Source organism: Ylistrum balloti, unplaced genomic scaffold, assembly GCF_031769215.1.
Source record: "Ylistrum balloti isolate Yb309-2 unplaced genomic scaffold, AGI_CSIRO_Ybal_v1 Utg370732, whole genome shotgun sequence".
NCBI classification, from domain to species: domain Eukaryota; kingdom Metazoa; phylum Mollusca; class Bivalvia; order Pectinida; family Pectinidae; genus Ylistrum; species Ylistrum balloti.
The window spans coordinates 2921-26015 of record NW_026782432.1 but is presented as its reverse complement, the minus strand read 5'-3'; the positions used below and the strand labels follow the sequence as shown (position 1 = coordinate 26015).

The 23095-nt window shown below is 35.2% G+C and overlaps 2 protein-coding genes across 2 annotated transcripts in view; one reads left to right on the top strand and one right to left on the bottom strand.

The window, feature by feature from the left end:
• LOC132557838 (titin-like) overlaps positions 1 to 10450 on the top strand; it is a 92317-nt gene extending 81867 nt beyond the window's left edge. The window contains exons 17-19 of the mRNA XM_060222365.1: positions 797 to 955; positions 2375 to 2572; positions 9959 to 10450. Coding sequence (XP_060078348.1) covers positions 797 to 955; positions 2375 to 2572; positions 9959 to 10450 — 849 coding nt within the window. The remainder of the gene's footprint in view (positions 1 to 796; positions 956 to 2374; positions 2573 to 9958) is intronic.
• A 7644-nt stretch (positions 10451 to 18094) lies between these two features.
• LOC132557830 (mucin-2-like) lies at positions 18095 to 20047 on the bottom strand. The gene has a single exon (XM_060222357.1). The coding sequence runs from the start codon at positions 20045 to 20047 to the stop codon at positions 18095 to 18097; it is 1953 nt and encodes a 650-aa protein (XP_060078340.1).
• Positions 20048 to 23095: the final 3048 nt, after the last annotated feature.

The following is a 23095-nucleotide window of genomic DNA, read 5'->3' as shown; positions in this document are numbered from 1 at the left end:
GAGAATGATCCACAAGGTCAGGGAATGGTCAACAAGGTCAGAGAATGATCAACAAGGTCAGAGAATGATCCACAAGGTCAGGAAATGGTCCTCAAGGTCAGGTAATGATCCACAAGGTCAGGGAATGGTCCGCAAGGTTAGGGAATGATCCACAAAGTCAGGGAATGGTTCACAATGTCAGGGAATGATCCACAAGGTCAGGGAACGGTTCACAAGGTCAGGGAATGGTCTTCAAGGTGAGGTAATGATCCACAAGGTCAGAGAATGATCCACAAGGTCAGGGAATGTTCCTCAAGGTCAGGGAATGGTCCACAAGGTCAGGGAATGATCCACAAAGTCAGGGAATGCTCAAAGGCCCAAAATTGTCATAGATTGATCGATCAGGTCTGGAAATGGTCCACAAGGTCATGGATTGATCAACAAGGACTAAAAGTAGACCTAAACATCTGGAAAAGGTCAACAAGGTGTGGACATGATTCACAATGTCTGGAATGGTTCCCAAAGTCTGGAAATGATTTACAATACCTTAGGATGATCTGTTTGGGACTCAATGAAGCATATAATACTTACTGGGATTTATAGCACATAAACCAACTTGCACCCCTGCAGCACCACTCCTCAGCTTTGCTTACCTAAATACAAAGGTGGAATAGACATGTTAAAATTAAATTTCATAAACCTTCTTGATGATTGATATACATAGGTAGGGTCTTTATCAGACAACTGTCCAGATATAGTACACCAACTGAAAATAGGTTTGATAAATCTATTAAGTCAGTCACCAATTGTCACACAGATCTACATGACAGCTGGTAAGGTTTATGACCTTGAAGAGAAAGTTGGTGACCTTCAAACTCAAGTTAAGGATATAGAAGAACAGAAACAAGAGGAATTGGATTTGTTAGAGGATGCTGTGGCCCTGACTGTGGCCGATGTTCATCGCACAGAACAGGATGTGAGTTATAAGAAAGTATAAAAACACGATGATGATGTGACATATAGAAAAGTGAAAAGTAAAGTTTATCTTAAAATATGAACACAATTAAGATTCATCGTGGTAAAATTTGTATGGCAATTTATATACAAAGATATACAACAGAGGTAAAATCTGTATAAAATAGAATATTACCTGTAGAATCAGACACTTATTTAGATTTAGACACCCACTGTATGATCCAACAGTTAATTAATTACCCTTGTACTGGTAACAGCTGGGACGTCGCCTTTTTCTTTTGTCATACAATCTAATATATTTCAGTTCGCAGTTTGCCATCTGTATTTCTTTATTGAATATAATTATAAGAAAATTATAAAACAAATGAAAAAAATGATACAGAAGAATGCTGATTTTTTGTGGGCTATATAAGATACATCACAGAGACGTATGGATGTGGGAGATTGGGCTGAAAGTAGGTTACAACAGTAACATAATCTTGCAATGTACATCATTACACATTGCTGCTTTGTGTGTTAACCTGCATGATGTTTATTTTCCTGCTTTTTGTGTAATAATTTGTTATTTTGTGCTTTTGTACTATATCCTTAATATTTTGGACTCATTTTCGTGATTTCCTGTGGGACCTGCCAAAATTTTGAGGACTCGCTATGTTTCTTAGTAATGGGACAAAATTTTGGAAATTGTATTCTGAAAAAAAATACACAAAAATTATTGCTTAACATATCAATATATATTCTTACTTGAGATTTTTTTGTACATTACGTACCTGAAAATTGAAAACAGTTTACTGTGTGGAGGAACGTTCTTTGCAGGAATAAAACTAAATGGTTCATAAAAGGTTACTCTGCAGAATTTTTTTTTAGCCTAGTTGTTGTTAGTCAGTTTCATAAAAGGTTACTCTGCAGATATTTTCAGGGAAACCTCTTTTCCATTTAATCTGTGGATAGATTAAAATCCCAATTAGAATGAAATCTTGAAAAATAGAATCAATAAAGAGAACTGTTTTGAGTCTGTTTTGTGACTTCTGTCAGATATACATCCTTAAAAAAAGTAAACCACTGATAGATGAATTTTACAGTAACTGAATAGATTAGAAACACATGCTATCACCAACCATGTCCTTATCCATGAGAAATCTTTTGGCCACCATTAGTTTAGTTGTATTGAATGTGTTAAGATTTATCATTTATTTAAACAGATATTACGATTAAGAGATATCTAAAAATCTTTTCCTTTTTTCGAGTGAAGTTTTATTGAATAAAAATAATCAATATTTTAATACATTTATGTTATTGCCTTCAAAACATAAAAAGTTTTCAAAGATTTTTTACAAACCACTGCTAATAAAATTTTGATTATCATTTTAGCCAACTCATGTATACAGTTCTAGTTTCATTATAACGGAATCTTTTCCAGGTATCATCTATTGAATCATCAGTGAATCAAATCAAATTACGTGCTCTTCCCACCACAATCATTGGTCAAACAAGCGAAGCCGAACTCCCAGAAAGTCGGACCGAATTAAACGAGGATTCAGGAATCAAGGAACTGCCGTCGGTAAATCGATTGAAGGCCATGTTCAGTAATCCAGCAGACGAATCTTCAATCAAAAGGGTTAGCTACCTTTGAATTTTTGTGGCTACGCTTGACTGGCGATATGGTGTAGTGGTGCATGACTGTAGTGTTTGTAATGCAAGCAAAGACACGCCTCCAAAATTTTGATTGACACCTGGTCTGGGAATTAACCCTAATCAGTAGATATACAGTCAAATATGTTATAGCAAACACAGGGAAACTCAAAGCAAGTTCAAATACAATAATCTTGAAATGTTAATACTGAAAAAATCGTTTTAAAGATGTTTGAAAAAAGATATATTGTGGTCTTTATATGTCTACACTGAACCAACCTTCTTTCATAAATTTTGGGAAAATGAAATCAGATAAAAATAGCAAGTTTAAATGATGGTAAAATTATGACAAAACAGACAACAATTATAATATAGAATACTATAGTCTGTTTTACAAAGGTTTAGCCTAATATAATCTCTTTCACATAAGGTAATCACTGGGAATTATGACAAGGATAAAAGCCATACATATAGTAAAGGGTACTATATTCAGTTTCACAAAAGGTTACCAATGAGAATTATGATGTAGATGATAAATTACAATCATAGTTTAACAAACTACAATAATTTTTTTTAGAAAAGTGCATCATTGCAAATGATGACAAGGGTAATAGACCACAATTTTTGTTTATCACATAATCTGTTTCACAAAAGTCAGTGATAATGAACTTGTTGTAACTAGGAAGACAGAAAAGTTTGAAAGAAAGTTGGTTCATATGTGATTTAATACAATTTGACTGTACTGTATATTTAAATTTATAGTGAAAATGTTACTAATGGTCAGGAAAATACAACCAGGTATTTCCAGAATCAGGAGATAGTCACATTACTGTTATTTCATGTGTATTTACTAACTGAATCAGGGATGTGTTATCTACGTCCCTGACTGAATACAGAAAAATTCACATTGAAAAAATAAGTCAGTTTTATTTATTTCAAGTTACAACATCCTTAATTCAGTTGGTAAATAGAACTTAAGATCTTTACATGTAATTGTTTCAAAGGGTACAGAATTTTAGCTTGGTTATATTTTTCTGTATTTCACAGAAAGCAAACTAACACTGAACTGGATTTTCCATGAACTGTCTGTTTTAATGTCTGTAAGATGTCTGCTTTAATGTCTGCGAGTTATCTGTTTTTATGTCTGTAAGATGTCTGCTTTAATGTCTGTGAGTTATCTGTTTTTATGTCTGTGAGTTGTCTGTGAAATGTCTGTTTTGTCTGCATATCTGTTTGAGTTAATTATCTTCCTACAATTTGTATTTCAGGAATGACCTTGACCCTGGAATGTGTTTCTATATATGCATTGGCTCATAAGAATGTCTTAATTTTAAGTCTTAGCTTAAGATTTATTCTAAGTCTTAGTAAGAGTTTTAGACTTAGTTTGAGTCTAATTTTTATTCATAATCTAAGTCTTGCTATTAACTTAAGTCAAAGTTTTAGTCAGAGTCAAAATTTTAGTTAGAGTCAAAGTTTTAGTCAGAGTCAAAGTTTTAGTCAGAGTCAAAGTTTTAGTTAGAGTCAAAGTTTTAGTCAGAGTCAAAATTTTAGTCAGAGCCAAAGTTTTAGTCAGAGTCAAAGTTTTAGTCAGAGTCAAAATTTTAGTCAGAGTCAAAGTTTTAGTCAGAGTCAAAGTTTTAGTCAGAGTCAAAGTTTTAGTCAGAGTCAAAGTTTTAGTCAGAGTCAAAATTTTAGTTAGAGTCCAACTTTGTATCGTACTCATAATGTGAGTATTTGAGTAAGCTGTATTATGTAGTTTAATTCGTTATATTGTTCTCCTGTATCTGAATTTTTATACGCCGCCGGACGCAGTCGTATATTGGCGTCATCTTCTCCGTCTGTCCGTCCGTACGTCCATTTCTTGTGAACACAACTCCTCCTAAACCAATCATCAGATTTTCATGAAACTTGCTCGATGTCACAACTACAATAGGTAGATGTGCATGAAGGGGTGATTTTACGGTTCATTGATTTTTGTAAGATTTATGCCATTTTATCTTGATCTTTATATTTTGTGGCGGCGTATATTGTGTCCATGGCGCTCTTGTTATTGAAAGGTGCTATTCACTTGTGTGTCTTTTGTACAATATGAGTCAAAGTCTTAATCTTAAATTAGCTCTATGAGAGTGAGTCATTTTCTGAGTAACTCAAATCACAGATAATATCAATAACTCTGTACTGTGAAGACTTATCATAAATTTTTAATAAAAATATTTAAAAAAAATAATACATAAAAAAAATCAAAATTAAAGGAATGTAATAACTAAAACAAGTAATCCTTAGTGTAAAGTTATTTTCTTTATTTGATTTGGGACATTCTATATTTAGGAAAGCCAGAATTTCTAATGTTCTATTAATAGAAATAGATTTGGGACATTCTATATTTAGGAAAGCCAGAATTTCTAATGTTCTATTAATAGAAATAGATTTGGGACATTCTATATTTAGGAATGATAGATTTTCTAATGTTCTATTAATAGAAATAGATTAAGGACATTCTATATTTAGGAATGATAGATTTTCTAATGTTCTATAAATAGATATTGATTTGGGACACTCTATATTTAGAAATGATAGATTTTCTAATGTTCTATTAATAAATATTGATTTGGGACGTGCTATATCTGGGAATGACAGATTTTCCAATGTTCTATAATAGATATGGATTTGGGACATCCTTTATTCAGGAATTATAGATTTTCCAATGTTCTATAAATAGAGATGGATTTGGGACGTTCTTTATTTAGGAATGACAGATTTTCTAGTGTTCTATAAATAGATATTGATTTGGGATATCCTATATTTAGGAATGATATACTTTCTTTCCTTTGTTTTGAGATTATCTTAAGACATTGTGTGTTTGTTTTTGGAAAATAAATCGATAATTGTTATCACTTTCATTTTTTTAAAATTTTTGCATATGCTTAAATGATTTCTGACACAGTAATCTGTAATAGTGTTCTTTAATGAAATTTAATAACATCAGTGAGGTATATATTCTGAAAACATCTTCAGGAAAGAAAATTGATGAAATTAAACCAATGACGTGACTTCCACTCCAACATTTGTATCTACTACTTATAATGCAATAAGTCCAATGTATCTTCTAACTCATATTAAAGGGTGGGCTTATTAGAGGACAATATGCCAGTGTGTGAACTCTGATTGCTTTCACATTCAGGAGACCAACTTATAGCAGGACAATGAAATACCATCCTCGATACTCCAGGTGTTACAATTACCCTCGAACATGTCATGGCAACCAGCGTTGGAGGTTCAATGTGTGACACGTTGTGGACAAGACGTAAAGACTAGATTGACACTTTTGATGTACTTGAAACAAATCTCAGGTCGTGTATTATAATGGCTTTGAAGGAGCGTATTAGCCTGTGATTGGCCAGTTTTTTTCTTCTGGAACCAACCGAATACTTCGCTTGTGCCTTCAACTTTGAGATGACATGTTCCAGGGGTGCAGAAAGTGAAAATGATCGTAACCCCTGTAGTATTGAGGATGATCACATACAGTAAAATCATCAATTCTCATGGGAGGAATATTTTCACTGAGATTGAGATTACTTTTAATCCATTAATTCATATGAATACAAAATGATAAACAAATAGAATTACCAAGAACTTAAGTACAAGTGGATCAAGTGATTGGTATGTATCTACAAAATAAAGTACCGACAAAAATGTATACTTTTGTTACACCATGAAAATCTGCTCCCTAAAAAAATACATGATTGACGAGCAATAGAGATGGGTGGGCTTATTACTGGGCATGGGCTCATTACTTGATGAATATTATAGAAACAACTGTAAAATTATATGATCAGTCATCACTAACTGATTATATGTCTGTATTTCCTTGTTCTATTTAGTCTGAAAGTAAAACCACAGTTTAGTCACCACATTCTTGGAAAACACAATGTATATTTAGTTGTGTTCCCTATTAGCTGTAGATTTTTTTCTTTCAGATTCTACGATAACCATACATTAGGTTCTTCACATTTTCATGCATTTTTTACAGGTTGAAATAAACTTAACTGACACTGCCTGAGGTAGCTAGGAAGAAATAAAATCATCTATTCACAGATTGTATAAATACAATCAGAAAATAATTAATGATGTAGCAGAAAAAATGTCTATATAATATTATGAAGCAAATATTTGTACAATATTTTGACTGAATAACTTTTATGATCAGGAAGTTGTAATGAGAAAAGCATCATCATTTGGATAGAAGATGAAGTAAAAACCAAACTTACATGATGGTTTTGTAATTGATAATGCATTTTGTTTGGAAAATGAAAGTAGGCTAATTTTTACCTATAAACTACTGCAGGGTGAGGCTGCTGAAGAGGTAAGTAATAGAATACAGGGTTTTCATCTGTGTGCTCTTCACTACTTGATTAATCCTACTGGGAAATAATCTATATTAAGGCTATTTCCTGTAGTTTATTGTTGCTAGCTAGCATCATTATCTATAGAAAACAAATATATAATTCCTCATTTACTGTAAACATAATTATTGTGATCAGTTATATATTAATACATTAAATATCCATTAAATTTACTGACAATGTTTTAATCTCACTTGAATGATATAGCAGCTGAAACACATTTTGAAAAAAAGTTTTATAAAACTAATTTTTCATTTGAATTGCTCCTAATATCAATTAATGATTTACTTATTCTTGCACAATTTTTAGTTTGCCAAGTCCTGTTACATAACCATAGTTATCTCCCTTGGATTAGAGTTTAACTCTGACACAATGAAAATCCGACACAAGCAGTTAATGGAGATAGCTTGGACACAAGTAGAAAAGGGCCAGTTTATATGGGGGATAACTCTGAAACAAGTGAAATCAGGCCCAAATTTATATATATCTATATATTTATATATGACGCAAGTATGATCTAAACACAAGTAAAATCTGGCCTTAGTCAATATGGGAGATAACTCTGACCACTATCACTTGAAAAACAGGCCCTAGTTTACATTGGAAATACCTTTGACACAAGTAAAATCAGGCCCCATTCAATATGAGAGATACAGTTTACTGTCACAGGATCAAACAGGTCAAAGTTTGCATGGAAAGTAACTCTTGACACAATTTCAATCAGATCTGAATAAACATGGGAGATAACTCTTCACAAAATTTAATCAGGCCCCCTTTATATTGTAATAACTTTGACACAAGTTAAAACAAGCCCAATTGATTACATGGGAAATAACCCTTGACACAATTTCAATCAGGTCCCAGTAAACCTGGGAGATAACTTTTGACAAAATTTTATCATGCCCTCTTTATATGGGAGATAACTCTGACACAAATTCAAAGAGGCCTAAGTTTACATGGGAGATAACTCTTACCATTAGGCCTTAATTCCTATAAAATAATCTGCAATGCTGCCATTTTGAGATTTAGTTTTTTTTTAGAAATTCTATTCTTTATAAGGAATATTATATTGGAATATCCTTGTAATTGAGACCTTATGTTAGTCTTATCATGGTCAATTAAAACTGATTGAATTCTTTCCAAATATGGCATCCAGAATATAAATAATAGAAGGAATGTTAACTCATCACTCTTACTCTGACAGAACATGATGACGAAGTATCTCAACTGGTTTTTCTTTTTGGTCAGCATAATTTCAACATGTTTTTTCACTTTCATTTTCCTGACCCGACATTTTTCTTCTGAAATTTGTATCTTGGTGAGAAATTTTATTTCCAGGCTTTATTTTCACTGGTTTCTCATTCTGTTCCACATTTGTTTAAATTTACTTGTTTTTTTTTAATTTAGAAGAAATTTGATTTTAAAATTCATTTTATGGTAAAGAGACTTAATTTTCCTTTCTTTCTACACAGTAGTAGTTTATGAGGGAAACGTTTGATGAACTTTTTACTATAAAATGTTGTGGATGATGGAAATAAAATGAAAATAGTACATATTTTTAAAATCGTTTTCAGTGATTGAAATTAAAAATCTTTGTGCTTGATGTAGCTTTACAATTCTCCACTAATCCTTCACAGACCACAGTGATAAAGTTATAGTGAAACCACATCGTCTGTTGATAAGTAATCCATGTCTCCAGTATATACACACTGTATGGTGTCGCTGAAACCAAAATCTCAATTTGACCGTCATTTAAGGTTCCAACAATACTAGTCAAGTAAAAAAAAATTTATGATTAATTTTCTGGGCATTTATTATATATATTGTATTGTGCAGGTTATCTTTGTGAAGCATAATGTTTCCGACAAATAATTTCCTTAGGACAAGGAAGCAACACCTAAAATTCTCAAAAGTTAAAATCTTACTTTCTTTGCAAATTAAATATCATGAACATTTATTTGTAAAAGAAACATCTAGATACAATATGGAACCTTACATGTTGGTCAATTCATTTAACTTCTGTTAGATTATTGTTTATTTTATGTAGATATATATATATGTATATACACCATATGAAAAATATATCAAATTAGCTAGTGCCATTCTATTTATGAATGCCAAAAACAAACATCAAAATTATATTTTATTTAGGGATGTAGATTAAAACAGTAAAGAAATTAAGATAATTGACATTTGAAGAAGGTTTTACTGTAAAACAAAAAATGACATTATAATTAAGTTTTACTATGTTAAAAAATTATCATTATATCAAGGTTTTACGGTCTGTTGAAAAAATTGGCATTAACACATGGTGCGACTATGTTGAAAAAATTGGCATTATCACAAGGTTTTACTATTTTAAAAACTCACTTAATAATGAGGTGTTACTGTCTGTTGAAAATAACAAGGTTTTACTGTATGGTAAAAAAAAACACATTTTAACAAGGTTTTATTGTCAGTTGAAAAAAGGCAATCATTAAAAGATTTCAGCCTCATGAAAAGAAAACAGAAGATTTTAAAAGTTTTTATTATATCAACAGTGGGTATTCTGTAGAGGTTTTCGTAATGGGTAGATGCTTTCATGTCAAATGCAGTTCTGATGATTTTCCACAATGTACTTATGTTTTTGGATAATTACTCAGAATAGCTTTATTTATCCTACATTGAAGATCAGTAATACCATTGTGTGTAAGTTATAAAATTTCTCCTCAATTTTACAGATTTTACTTTTCGGTTCTGGTTATTACAAATAGTGATGCTGATATTTTTTTCTAAATGTAATGATAATTCATGTGACAATAAAACAAAATTCATTCAACAAATGGGTTCTTTTTATTTCAATATCAAAATTCATATATTATTAAAAAACTTTACAATTTCTCATTAAATGTAAATTATTATCTGAAAGTTGTTTTTATTTATTTTTGAAATATTTGATTTTCCTATGTATTTTTGGTTGATTTTTTTAGGTACACAGCATCACTGCAAGAACTGTACCAAAAGAAAAATTAGAAAGGTTCAGAAAGATGTCATCTTCTGATCTGGATGAATCCCTTGGGGAACAGCAAGGAAGAACAAGTCAGTTGACCGTAAACCTTGCCCCAACCCCAAAGATCACGATTCGTGATGAACCGAAGCAAATTTTCCCCGAAACTAAAGGTGCAACATTCCCACTCTCAGTACCAAAGCAGACTTCATTGAAAACAACTGCTACATCTCAGGTCAAAGTTCAACCAAGGACACAAGCTCCAGTAACACATCAGAAAAAGATGGCGCCACAAACGCCTACCAGCCAATCAGGTGAGGCGACTGTGAAAAAACCTGTTGAGAAAAAAACAACACCAAAAATCCGATCAGGGTGTATTGCTGCTAGGGCAAACTTTTGGGAGAAGAAGATTCAGGATCCACAGGATGTTTTAGAAGAGGAGTTCCCGGATATGGTCGTCCATGTACAGGAATAAAATTACATTAAATTAAGGTAACTTACATTTTTACAAACATTCTAATATTAATCTGAATACAACAATTCTCCTGTATTTACGTTCAATAAAACTTTATATCTTATATTAAGATAGGCAAAATCTAGTGTGCCACCTCCTCCCCATATAGTACTGTAAAATACCACACTCTATGTAAAGTCTGCCCCAGTGTGGCCCCCTACTGGTACTGTATTTACCTTTGATAATACCACACTCTATGTAAAGTCTGCCCCAGTGTGGCCCCCTACTGGTACTGTATTTACCTTTGATAATACCACACTCTATGTAAAGTCTGCCCCAGTGTGGCCCCCTACTGGTACTGTATTTACCTTTAATAATACCACACTCTATGTAAAGTCTGCCCCAGTGTGGCCCCCTACTGGTACTGTATTTACCTTTGATAATACCACACTCTATGTAAAGTCTGCCCCAGTGTGGCCCCCTACTGGTACTGTATTTACCTTTGATAATACCACACTCTATGTAAAGTAGTGTGGCCCCCTACTGGTACTGTATTTACCTTTGACCACACTCTATGTGGCCCCCTAAATTTACCTTTAATAATACCACACTCTATGTAAAGTCTGCCCCAGTGTGGCCCCCTACTGGTACTGTATTTACCTTTAATAACACCACACTCTATGTAAAGTCTGCCCCAGTGTGGCCCCCTACTGGTACTGTATTTACCTTTAATAATACCACACTCTATGTAAAGTCTGCCCCAGTGTGGCCCCCTACTGGTACTGTATTTACCTTTAATAATACCACACTCTATGTAAAGTCTGCCCCAGTGTGGCCCCCTACTGGTACTGTATTTACCTTTGATACTACTACACTTTATGTAGTCTGCCCCAGTGTGGCCCCCTACTGGTACTGTGTCTACCTTTGATGATACCACACTCTGTGTAGTCTGCCCCAGTGTGGCCCCCTACTGGTACTGTATTTACCTTTGATACTACTACACTTTATGTAAAGTCTGCCCCAGTGTGGCCCCCTACTGGAACTGTATTTACCTTTGAGTTTGCCCCCCCCCCCTCCTCCTGCTTGGTACCAAATTTACCTTTGAGTGTACCCCCCTCCCCTCCTTGGTACCATATTTATCTTTGAGTGTGCCCCGCCTGCTTGGTACCATATTTGTCTTTGAGTGTGCCCCCCCCCCTTCCTTGGTACCATATTTACCTTTGATAATGCTGTATATGTGTAATTAATACTCTTTCATAGTTATTATGTTCATTGATTCTTGTCTCTGTTTGCAGTTAAACAATCTCCTCAACAAGATGCACTAATCTCCTGATTGGCTGAGGTGCCATCACATAACCTGTATGCTGTCTCCTGATTGGTGTTGATGCTTCACCACTTGATACACCTGTCTCCTGCTTGGCTATTAGATTTCATCGGGTGACCATTAAACGGTTTTCTATTTGGCTGAGTTTCCATCACATGACCAGTAATTTTCCCTGATTGGTCTGTGCTCTTCCAATTCACCGTTATACTGCTCTGAGCTTCATGAAGTGTTTCATTGTTTTCGCACAATCCTCAGAAAATACAAACAATTCATATTCAACAAAAGTCTTGAAAACCACATAACAAGTCTAAGTATGATACAAACATTTGTGAGAATATATTTCTATTGATGAATGGCCAATGATTATTTTGCATGTGCCAATACACTAAACCGTTTTATTGTCTTTTCTTTACTCAGCTGTAAGGTGATGAGTTCGAATCTCCACACACATTTCACTAATAAGTTTTGAATTTTGTAACAGATGGTGGATTGGAAAAGTAGCTACTATACTTTAATATATGTTGTCAGCTAAGCATTACTCAAGAATTATCTAGAATGTGATCATTTCCACTCTGACAAATATTAAAGAGTTAAAATATGTGTAGATCCTGTGAATCAGGGGAGACAATCCTTGTTTTTAATTATCCTATACATAGGGATGGCAGGATAATGATTTTCTATCAGTAGATAAACCCCTATCTCTACCTTCAAAGTCTATCCCTGAAGTAGGCACTAGTAAGTAGCCTTAGACCTTTAACCTATGTAACATAAACAACATTTAAACTTTACCCCTCACTACATTAAGACTAACCTATGACTTCTAACCTCGCTACAACAACATAACATTTGACCTTTACCCTTTGCAATATCAGGCTAATTTTTGCTGCAATCCTATGCTGCATCTGGTTAACCTTTGGCCTAACCTACAAAATGCTATATATACCTAACCTTTGAACTGAACACCATGCTATTTCAACCTAACCTTTGAACTCTACCCCATATTAAATAACTCATTCAATATGCTTTACCTGTAATCTGTAGGATTAGGTGGATTAGTTGTAGTACAAAAAGCTTGAGAAGGTTATTTTCTATATTAGGTCACCTTTGCCCAGCATCCTGCAACTATAAACATTTTCAAGTTCATCTCAAAAACCCCTGAACTAGCGTCAATGAATCGTCAGAATCCTTCCCGGGCCTAATATGAACCAAAATAGTGAAATATACATTCCCAACCCCAAGGGGCCTGATGGGCAGGGTCAAAAGGGGTCAAATAGAATTATATTTAAAAAATCTTCTTTTGAAGACCCAGATATAGTAGAAGCAGATGCTTTTCATAGATGGAAGGGTCTCACATTTCTGCCTTGGGAGGAGGTCAACTTTACTATAATTTTGTTAGAAAAATTGCATTTTTGAGCACAACATTTATTTCCCATTGTTTTGATGGTATGCATGTATTATCTTTTTCATGACACTTAAAAGCAACTTTCCCTTTAACCTTTTTATTCAATATTGCTTATTTCAGGAGACTGTCAAGGCCTGCTAGGACTCTTGTTTAAAATATTAGTGAGGATGATAAGGTGGGTACAGGGTAGATATGGTAGGTATAGGGTAGATATGGTGGGTATAGGGTAGATATGGTAGGTATAGCGTAGATATGGTGGGTATAGGGTAGATATGGTAGGTAGAGGGTAGATAAGGTGGATTTAGGGTAGATATGGTAGGTAGAGGGTAGATATGATGGGTACAGGGTAGATATGGTGGGTATAGGGTAGATATGGTGAGTAAAGGGTAAATATGGTGGATACAGGGTAGATATGATGGGTATAGGGTAGAAAGGGTGGGTACAGTGTAGATATGGTAGGTATGCTGGGTATAGGGTAGATATGGTGGGTATAGGGTAGATATGGTGAGTATAGGGTAAATATGGTGGGTATAGGGTAGATATGGTGGGTATAGGGTAGATATGGTGGATATAGTGTAGATATGGTAGGTATAGGGTAGTTATGATGGGTACTGGGTAGATATGGTGGGTACTGGGTAGATATGGTGGGTATAGCATAGATATGGTTGGTACAGGGTAGATATGGTGGGTATAGGGTAGATATGGTGGGTACCGGGTAGATATGGTGGGTACAGGGTAGATATGGTGGGTACAAGGTAGATATGGTGGATACCGGGTAGATATGGTGGGTACCGGATAGATATGGTGGGTACAGGATAGATATGGAGGGTACCGTGTAGATATAGTGGATACATGATAGATATGGCCTTGACAGAGTTACAGATATATTGGTCAGGTAGATATAAGAAATGTTGGAGATATATGGTCCTTACTTCCCTCGAAACTGCTTTAAATAGCACCTGTTGATTTTACCTGTCTGTAAAAGTCTATATTACAGATACCTCTCTATATGGGCCACTTACATATTACAAATTCTTGTCTGTAGAGATTGTATTTCATACCTAATTCTTGTCTATAAAGGCCGCCTTTGTACCTAAATCTTTTCTATAAGTACCACTTGTTTGTAACAAATACCTGCCTATAATCCAACATTGATTGTTTTTTTTTTGCATCAAAACAAACAAATGTACATATAAATAACATTCTATTACAAGCCATCTATACATAAAAAATCCTGTCTGTAAAGGTCACCAATATATAACATATTCCTGTGTATAAAGACCACTTCTATATAACAATACTTGTCTGTAAAGGCCATTTCTATATAACAAATACCTGTCTATAAAGGCCATTTCTATATAACAAATACCTGTCTATTAAGGCCATTTCTATATAACAAATGCCTGTCTATTAAGGCCATTTCTATATAACAAATACCTGTCTATAAAGGCCATATCTAGATAACAAATAACTGTCTATAAAGGCCATTTCTATATAACAAATACCTGTCTATAAAGGCCATATCTAGATAACAAATACCTGTCTATAAAGGCCATTTCTATATAACAAATACCTGTCTATAAAGGCCATTTCTATATAACAAATACCTGTGTATAAAGGCCATTTCTATATAACAAATGCCTGTGTATGAAGGCCATTTCTATATAACAAATACCTGTCTATAAAGGCCATTTCTATATAACAAATACCTGTGTATAAAGGCCATTTCTATATAACAAATGCCTGTCTATTAAGGCCATTTCTATATAACAAATACCTGTCTATAAATGCCATTTCTATATAACAAATACCTGTGTATGAAGGCCACATTGATACTCTGGTATACAATTCCTGTCTATAAAAGTCACATATACATGAAGGCCATCTGTATATTACTAACTTCTGTTTATATAGAAGATCAGTTATACATAACACATACCTTTCTATAGAGGTCACTTTGATTTAAGTGGTATGTATTTGATCTTGTAATGACCATTTCATGAAGTCAACCTGTCTAGAAAGACCACTGTCTCTCTTCCATTAATTGGCCATTTTACACAGGTTTGATTGAAGAGTTGTACAATGTAATATACATGTAGCACAACTGATTTGTACCAGATCTAATACATAATATACAGTTTAACAATGTTACCTCTGGACCACAGGAAAACTTCCAAGTTAGACAAAATTTCAATGTAAATGGGTTTGAATGATTTGCTTGAAGTTTGGCCAGGATATTCAACAAGTTTGAGATAATGAGGTTTAATTGTATTACTGTGTGTATGTAAACAGTGTATAACAGGACAGATATAATTAGTTTAATTAACAAGTTCTATGTCATATCTAACATATAAACTTACAATATGTACAAAGTATAAAAAATGCCAAAACATAGTAATGTTGTTTATTTTGTGGTAGAAAGTTTCTTGTTGAAGAAAGGTTAAATGTGCTCTAGTGGTAATGATGTGGTTTGTCCTCAGATAGTGTAGAAATACTGATATTAATTACATATAATAGTGTTAACAAATCAGCAATTTTCTAAATCACCAGATATACGTATATTTATAAAATAAACAGATATTGTAAGATATATATTCTTGTTGACAAGTTACTGACATATTTTTGTTTTCTATTTAAAATCATGAATAAGATTTTTTTTTGTAAATATTTTACATCATCATCATACCAGAGTCATTTATAAAAGTTTATATATTATTATACTGAAACTATCTGATATTAAGAAAACAGTACTTGTATGATATTGTTTATGTGCAATACAACTGCCGCAGTAAAAAAAAAAACAGTTTTATGAAAATAAAATTGTGAAAATGTTAATTGTTTGTTGAATTTTTTGTGTGGACATACATCGTTCTCAAATTTCATGTGTATGTTTCTCGTTATCCATAGTTCTGCTTTTAAGAGGCTAATCAGAAAAACAAACTGACTGTCAGTGGTGGCCATCTTTGATTTTGACTATGAAAGTTTGTTATTTCTTGAGAAGTAATGCATGGATCTTTATTTCATAGATCGGTTTCCCTTGGTTTTAACAAATACAAATAAAACTAGAAACTGTCATTTAACGATTTTTAGTTAATTGACCTTGTGGCCTTGAAAGTGGGTCAAGGTCATTTATATTATCAACCTTTGTTGCCAGTTACATATGCTTCTTATATGTGAAATATAGAGCCTCTAGGCCTTTCAGAACTTGAGAAGAAATTTATCAAAATTTGGTGCTCTAAATAGCACTTTTCAACTTTGTTCCCTACCGAAAATCGGAAGTTGATTTGATGGAAGTTTTTCTTGTATCAGTTGATAGAGAATATCCACCGAATATTTATGTCCAAACTTAAAGACTTTGCGCAGCTTAACAATTGAGAAATTACCATTTAACGATATTTACATAATTGACCCCTGTGACCTAGAAAGTGAATCTAGGTAATTTATAATATCAAACTTTGTTATCAGTTACATATCTTTCTTGTATATGAAATATCAAGCCTCTAGGCCTTCCAGAACTTGAGAAGAAGTTTTTCAAAGATTGGTACCCTAAATAGCTCTTTCCAAATTTGTGCCCTACCGAAAACTGGAAGTTTTTCTTATGACAATCAATAGCAAGTGTCCACAAAAGGTTTATAATCAATTTTCATCATTGTGTGCCTTCTAGAAAGTGAGAAACTGTCATTTAATGATTCTTAGTTAATTGACCTCTGTGGCCTTGAAAGTGGGTCAAGGTCATTTATATTGTCAAACTTTGTTGCCAGTTACATATGCTTCATATATGTGAAATATAGAGCCTCTAGGCCTTTCAGAACTTGAGAAGAAGTTTGGTACCCTTAATAGCACTTTTCAACTTTGACCCCCCAACCGCAAAACCGGAAGTTGAATTTTGAGGAAATGTCCACAGAATATTTATGTCCAAAGTTGAAGACTTTAACGATTTTTACATAATTGACCCCTGTGGCCTTGAAAGTGGGTCAAGGTCATTTATATTAACAAACTTGATATATAATTAAACAGACATCTTACACTTGAAATATCAAGACACAAGGCTTTGCAGAACTTGAGAAGAAGTTTGTAATTGAAAATAACACTTTTGAACTTTGACCCCTACCGGAAACCGGAAGTTGACCTTTGATCCCAGTTTTTTTCTTGTGGAAAGTCTTTTCTTTTTAATTTACGTAATATGATTAAAAGTGAGGTCACTAGCTTAAACAGTTCTTGAGTTACGGCATTTTAGGTAAAATCGGATATGACGTCATGGCGGCCATTTTCTTTTTCCGATGAATTTGAATATATCACTAAATGGTAGAAGACATCTGGGGAAATCTTCTCAGTAACAATTTGATAAAATATAGCCCATCAATATTGATCTAGAAGGAGTTTTTCCCATTTGTCGGCATTTTTAAATGATCAAAGAAAATTTTCAAAATGGCGTACAGCGGAAATGGTAAACGTTTCAGAAGAACTGAAAACTCTAAATTCATCGCAGGGACGTTCTGCATCGATCTGAAGAAGAAAATTTCAAGAAAATTCAAAATTGGAAAAAAAAAAAAAAAAAAAAAATTGTTAAATTTAGATAAGGAAATTCTCTACATATAATATAATTGCACAAACTCTCCACATTGAATGGTTTTTAAGTTACAGCAGTTTTAATGTTTTTAGTTTATGACGTCATGGCGGCCATATTGGATGTTTGACCTATTTGAAAATGTTCCTGTGACACCTTCATTAAAAACATACTAACAAAACCATCAACCTTTCTTTCACTCTTCTAAAGATAGAGACTCCACAAAATACGGACGAATAAAAGAAGAATAAGAAGAAAAAGAAACTTAACGAAAACAATAGGTATTTTCATCTTGTACATGTACCTATCCCGTTACATGTACACAAGCATAACGAGGAAATATACATAGAACTTCCATATTGACTGAGGACATCACAGGTAACGTTTGTGTAACCATACTTGATGAAACATTCTTTGTTGTCGCTGTGATCGTAGTTGCTGGAGCGTTGTTTGTTGTCTGTGTTCTGTTTTCGTAGTTGTGGGGGCTTTGTTCTGTTTCGTGGTTGTTGTTGCTGTGATCGTATTTGTGGGAGCGTTGTTTGTTGTTGCTGTGTTCGTAGTTGTTGGAGCATTGTTTGTTGTCACTGTGTTCGTGGTTGTGGGAGTGTTGTTTGTTGTCGCTGTGTTCGTGGTTGTGGAAGTGTTCTTTGTTGTCAATGTGTTCATGTTTGTGGGAGCGTTGTTTGTTGTCGCTGTGTTCGTAGTTGCTGGAGCGTTGTTTGTTGTCGCTGTGATCGTAGTTGCCGGAGCGTTGTTTGTTGTCTCTGTTTTCGTAGTTGTGAGGGCTTTGTTTGTTGTCGCTGTGATCGTAGTCGCTGGAGCGTTGTTTGTTGTCGTTGTGATCGTAGTTGCTGGAGCGTTGTTTGTTGTCTCTGTTTTCGTAGTTGTGGGGGCTTTGTTCTTTGTTTGTTGTCGCTGTGATCGTATTTGTGGGAGCGTTGTTTGTTGTCGCTGTGTTCGTAGTAGTTGGAGCTTGTTTGTTGTCAGTGTTCGTTGTTTGTTGTCGGTGTGTTCGTAGTTGCTGGATTGTTGTTGGTTGTAGCTGTTTTCGTGGTTGTGGAAGCGTGGTTTTTTATCACTGTGTTCATGGTGGTGGGGTTTTGTTGCTGCTGTGTTCGTGGTTGCTGTAGCGTTGTTTGTTGTCGGTTTGTTTCTACATGTGGCAGTGTTTGTTGCTGCTGTGTTCGTAGTCGCTGGAGCGTTGTTTGTTGTCACTGTGGTCGTAGTCGCTGCAATGTTGTTTGTTGTCGGTGTGATCGTAGTCGCTGGAGCGTTGTTTGTTGTCGGTGTGATCGTAGTTGTTGAAGTGTTGTTTGTTGTCGGTGTATTCGTAGTCGCTGGAGCGTTGTTTGTTGTCACTGTGTTCGTGGTTGTGGGAGTGTTGTTTGTTGTCGCTGTGTTCATGTTTGTGGGAGTGTTGTTGGTTGTCACTGTGTCCGTAGTTGCCGGAGCGATGTTTGTTGTCACTGTGTTCGTGGTTGTGGGGGCTTTGTTTGTTGTCACTGTGTCCGTAGTTGCCGGAGCGTTGTTTGTTGTCGCTGTGATCGTAGTCGCTAGAGCGTTGTTTGTTGTCTCTGTGTTCGTAGTTGCCGGAGCGTTGTTTGTTGTCTCTGTTTTCGTAGTTGTGGGGGCTTTGTTTGTTGTCGCTGTGATCGTAGTCGCTGGAGCGTTGTTTGTTGTCGTTGTGATCGTAGTTGCTGGAGCGTTGTTTGTTGTCGCTGTGTTCGTAGTCGCTGGAGCGTTGTTTGTTGTCGGTGTGTTCGTAGTTGCTGGATTGTTGTTGGTTGTAGCTGTTTTCGTGGTTGTGGAAGCGTGGTCATGGTGTTTGTTGTCTGTGTTCGTAGCGTTGTTTGTTGTCGGTTTGTTTCTACATGTGGCAGTGTTTGTTGCTGCTGTGATCGTAGTCGCTGGAGCGTTGTTTGTTGTCGGTGTGATCGTAGTTGTTGAAGTGTTGTTTGTTTTCGGTGTATTCGTAGTCGCTGGAGCGTTGTTTGTTGTCACTGTGTTCGTAGTTGCCGGAGCGCTGTTTGTTGTCACTGTGTTTGTGGTTGTGGGGGCTTTGTTGTCTGCGCTGTGATCGTAGTCACTGGAGCGTTGTTTGTGTCTCTGTGTTCGTAGTTGCCTGTGTTCGTAGTTGTTGTCCTGTGTTCGTAGCGTTTGTTTGTTGTCTCTGTTTTCGTAGTATGCCGGAGCGTTGTTTGTTGTCGGTGTGTTTGTAGTTGCCGGAGCCTTGTTTGTTGTCGGTGTGTTTGTAGTTGCCGGATTGTTGTTGGTTGTAGCTGTTTTCGTGGTTGTGGAAGCGTGGTTTTTTATCACTGTGTTCATGGTGGTGGGGGCTTTGTTGCTGCTGTGTTCGTGGTTGCTGTAGCGTTGTTTGTTGTTGGTTTGTTTCTACATGTGGCAGTGTTTGTTGCTGCTGTGTTCGTAGTCGCTGGAGCGTTGTTTGTTGTCACTGTGGTCGTAGTCGCTGCAATGTTGTTTGTTGTCGGTGTGATCGTAGTTGTTGAAGTGTTGTTTGTTGTCGCTGTGATCGTAGTCGCTGGAGCGTTGTTTGTGGTCTCTGTGTTTGTAGTTGCCAGAGCGTTGTTTGTTGTCACTGTGTTCGTGGTTGCTGGAGCGTTGTTTGTTGTCGCTGTGTTCGTAGTTGCTGGATTGTTGTTGGTTGTAGCTGTTTTCATGGTTACCTTTGACCTCTTATTTATAATTGAGTTTAAATGCAGAATTTTAGAGTAATTTAATTGATGTTTAATGAAGTTTAAATGTTTTTAAAACTTATTTAATGATCATGACTTACCGCTGACAAAATCAAGCTAGAAAGGGAGACAACTGATACAAACAACTGAAGTAGGACCTGTGTGTTCAATCTTCCTTTCAATTATTAGCTCACCTAGCCCTAATGATGATATGAAACAAGAACATGATTGAAATTTTGAAAAAAAAAATAACCCCTCCCACTCCAAATGTGATAAATGATTGAAAAAGATAATTTGATTTGTGTGGCCAAAAACCTGTTAAATCAAAAGAGCAGACCTGCTTCAGAAATCAACTGAATGCACTATGCTATAGTAAAGAACATTGGAGGTTTATGTATAATGGTGAAATTCAGTGACGACAGGTAGAAAATGTTTTTATTAAGTGAGTATACAGCTGTCATTAACACTAAAGTTAGGAAACCCCAAGTAACATGTTATCTGACTTCCTGATTCAGATCTATATCTGTCTTAAGGTCACCTGTGTATAAAGACCACCTGTTTATAAAAGCCACTTTTCTCTACTCCCTTGAATAGACAGGTTTGACTGTATATACTTCTCTGGTTTGAAATGCAGGAAAAGCTTAATACTCGTGAATGAGGTCCAGAATAAGGCCATTCATTTTAACTTAGACAAGGTTTGTTTTATTCATGGTGTGTATGTGTGATTTTACATATTATAGATTTGGGTAGGGTGTCATCGTGACTGAGCAGGGATGTCAAGGTTTAGCTTTTGTTTCTCGTAATAAAGATGTCTATGTCTTCTATATGTGTGTTGACTTGTTATATTTGTTATACAGGACTTTTTTCCTGGTAAATACTAGCATCAATATACCGCTCTGCTAGAGATAACTTCTCGTTAGCTCAATTAGTTGAGTGTCAGACTAGTAAGCCAAGGGTTCTGGGTTTGAATCCTGGCTGAAGCATTGAAATAAATAATGACCTTTGTTACTTGGTGTATCTTCAAACTGTCCTATGTTCATGGTGTTTTTGTTAACAATTCTTGTTATTGCTTTCTTGAGAGGTCCTAGATGCATATTGGTTGTGAATTACCCATTTTTGGGACAGTAAACAGATGGAGCGGTCCTTAGACACAGTGCTATACAAAAGGTGATGGAAGATACGTAGGCATCGATGTCCTTAGTGATGCAGAAGGACGAATAAGGAAGTTGCCTAGATATCTAGTACTACAGACTGTGACAACAACAGGCAGATGAGAGAGTCGACCAGCCCCTGGTTCAGCCTGATCCACCTAGCTAGCACATCTGGAGGATAACTTGTAAAATGTAAAATCGTTTAAAGCAGAAGTGACTGTCCAGCTTAAGATTACTTCAGCATATTCAAGGTTTGAATAAAAATATTTTGAAACAACAAGTATTAAGTCAAAGGTATTGACAGAAAATTTGAAGCTGCATTATTAACAAAAAAACTTTTAAGAGTAAGTGATTTAAAGCAGTATTTCTGATGTTAAAAATACTGTTTGTCAGTATGAATACATACCAGGCATGTCACTTTTATGAAACAAAAGAGACTTACTTTTCCAGTGCCACTGGTCTTATTCATTCAATTTTTCATGCTCATCAAACACTTTGACAATGGATGATGATGAGACATTGCCTGTCCCTGCTCCAACCGTCCATTTGTCCATCATTAACTTTTATTTGCTTGAACATCTTCTACCACAGTGCTACCACTACAACAGTCTATTTTGTATGTTCCATATTGCATTTTGCAATATTTACTTGAAACTTTTCTTATTTCAATTCAAAACGTTGATGGTAAATAAAATTAATGAGATTAACCAATGAAAAGATTGTAAAAATTTTATTCCTCGCTTTACACCAACTCAAACAATGTTAATAATGAACTAAAGAAGATTTAAATGCATGTTGAATAAAGCCAGACATCTATCACATGCTCATTACTGACACAGGTGTCACATCATTACAGACACGGGTGTCACATCATTACAGACACAGGTGTCAGAAAATTACAGACACAGGTGTCAGATCATTACAGACACAGGTGTCACAACATTACAGACACAGGTGTCACATCATTACTGACACAGGTGTCACATCATTACAGACACAGGTGTCAGATCATTACAGACACAGGTGTCACATCATTACAGACACAGGTGTCACAACATTACAGACACAGGTGTTACATCATTACAGACACAGTTGTTACATCATTACCGACACAGGTGTCACAACATTACAAACACGGTTGTTACATAATTACAGACACAGGTGTTAATTCATTACAGACACAGGTGTCACATCATTACAGACACAGGTGTCAAATTATTACAGACACAGGTGTTAGATCATTACAGACACATTACAGACACAGGTGTCACATCATTACAGACACAGGTGTCACATCATTACAGACATAGGTGTCAGATCATTACAGACACAGGTGTATTAAAGACACAGGTGTCAGATCAGTACAGACACAGGTGTTAGATCATTACAGACACAGGTGTATTAAAGACACAGGTGTCAGATCATTACAGACACAGGTGTCAGATCATTACAGACACAGGTGTCAGATCATTACAGACACAGGCGTCAGATCATTACAGATACAGGTGTCAGATCATTACAGACACAGG

Excerpts from the sequence above, each read along its gene's own strand:
- LOC132557830 (XM_060222357.1), bottom strand. The coding sequence starts at position 20,047 with ATGAACACAGTGATAAAAAACCACGCTTCCACAACCACGAAAACAGCT.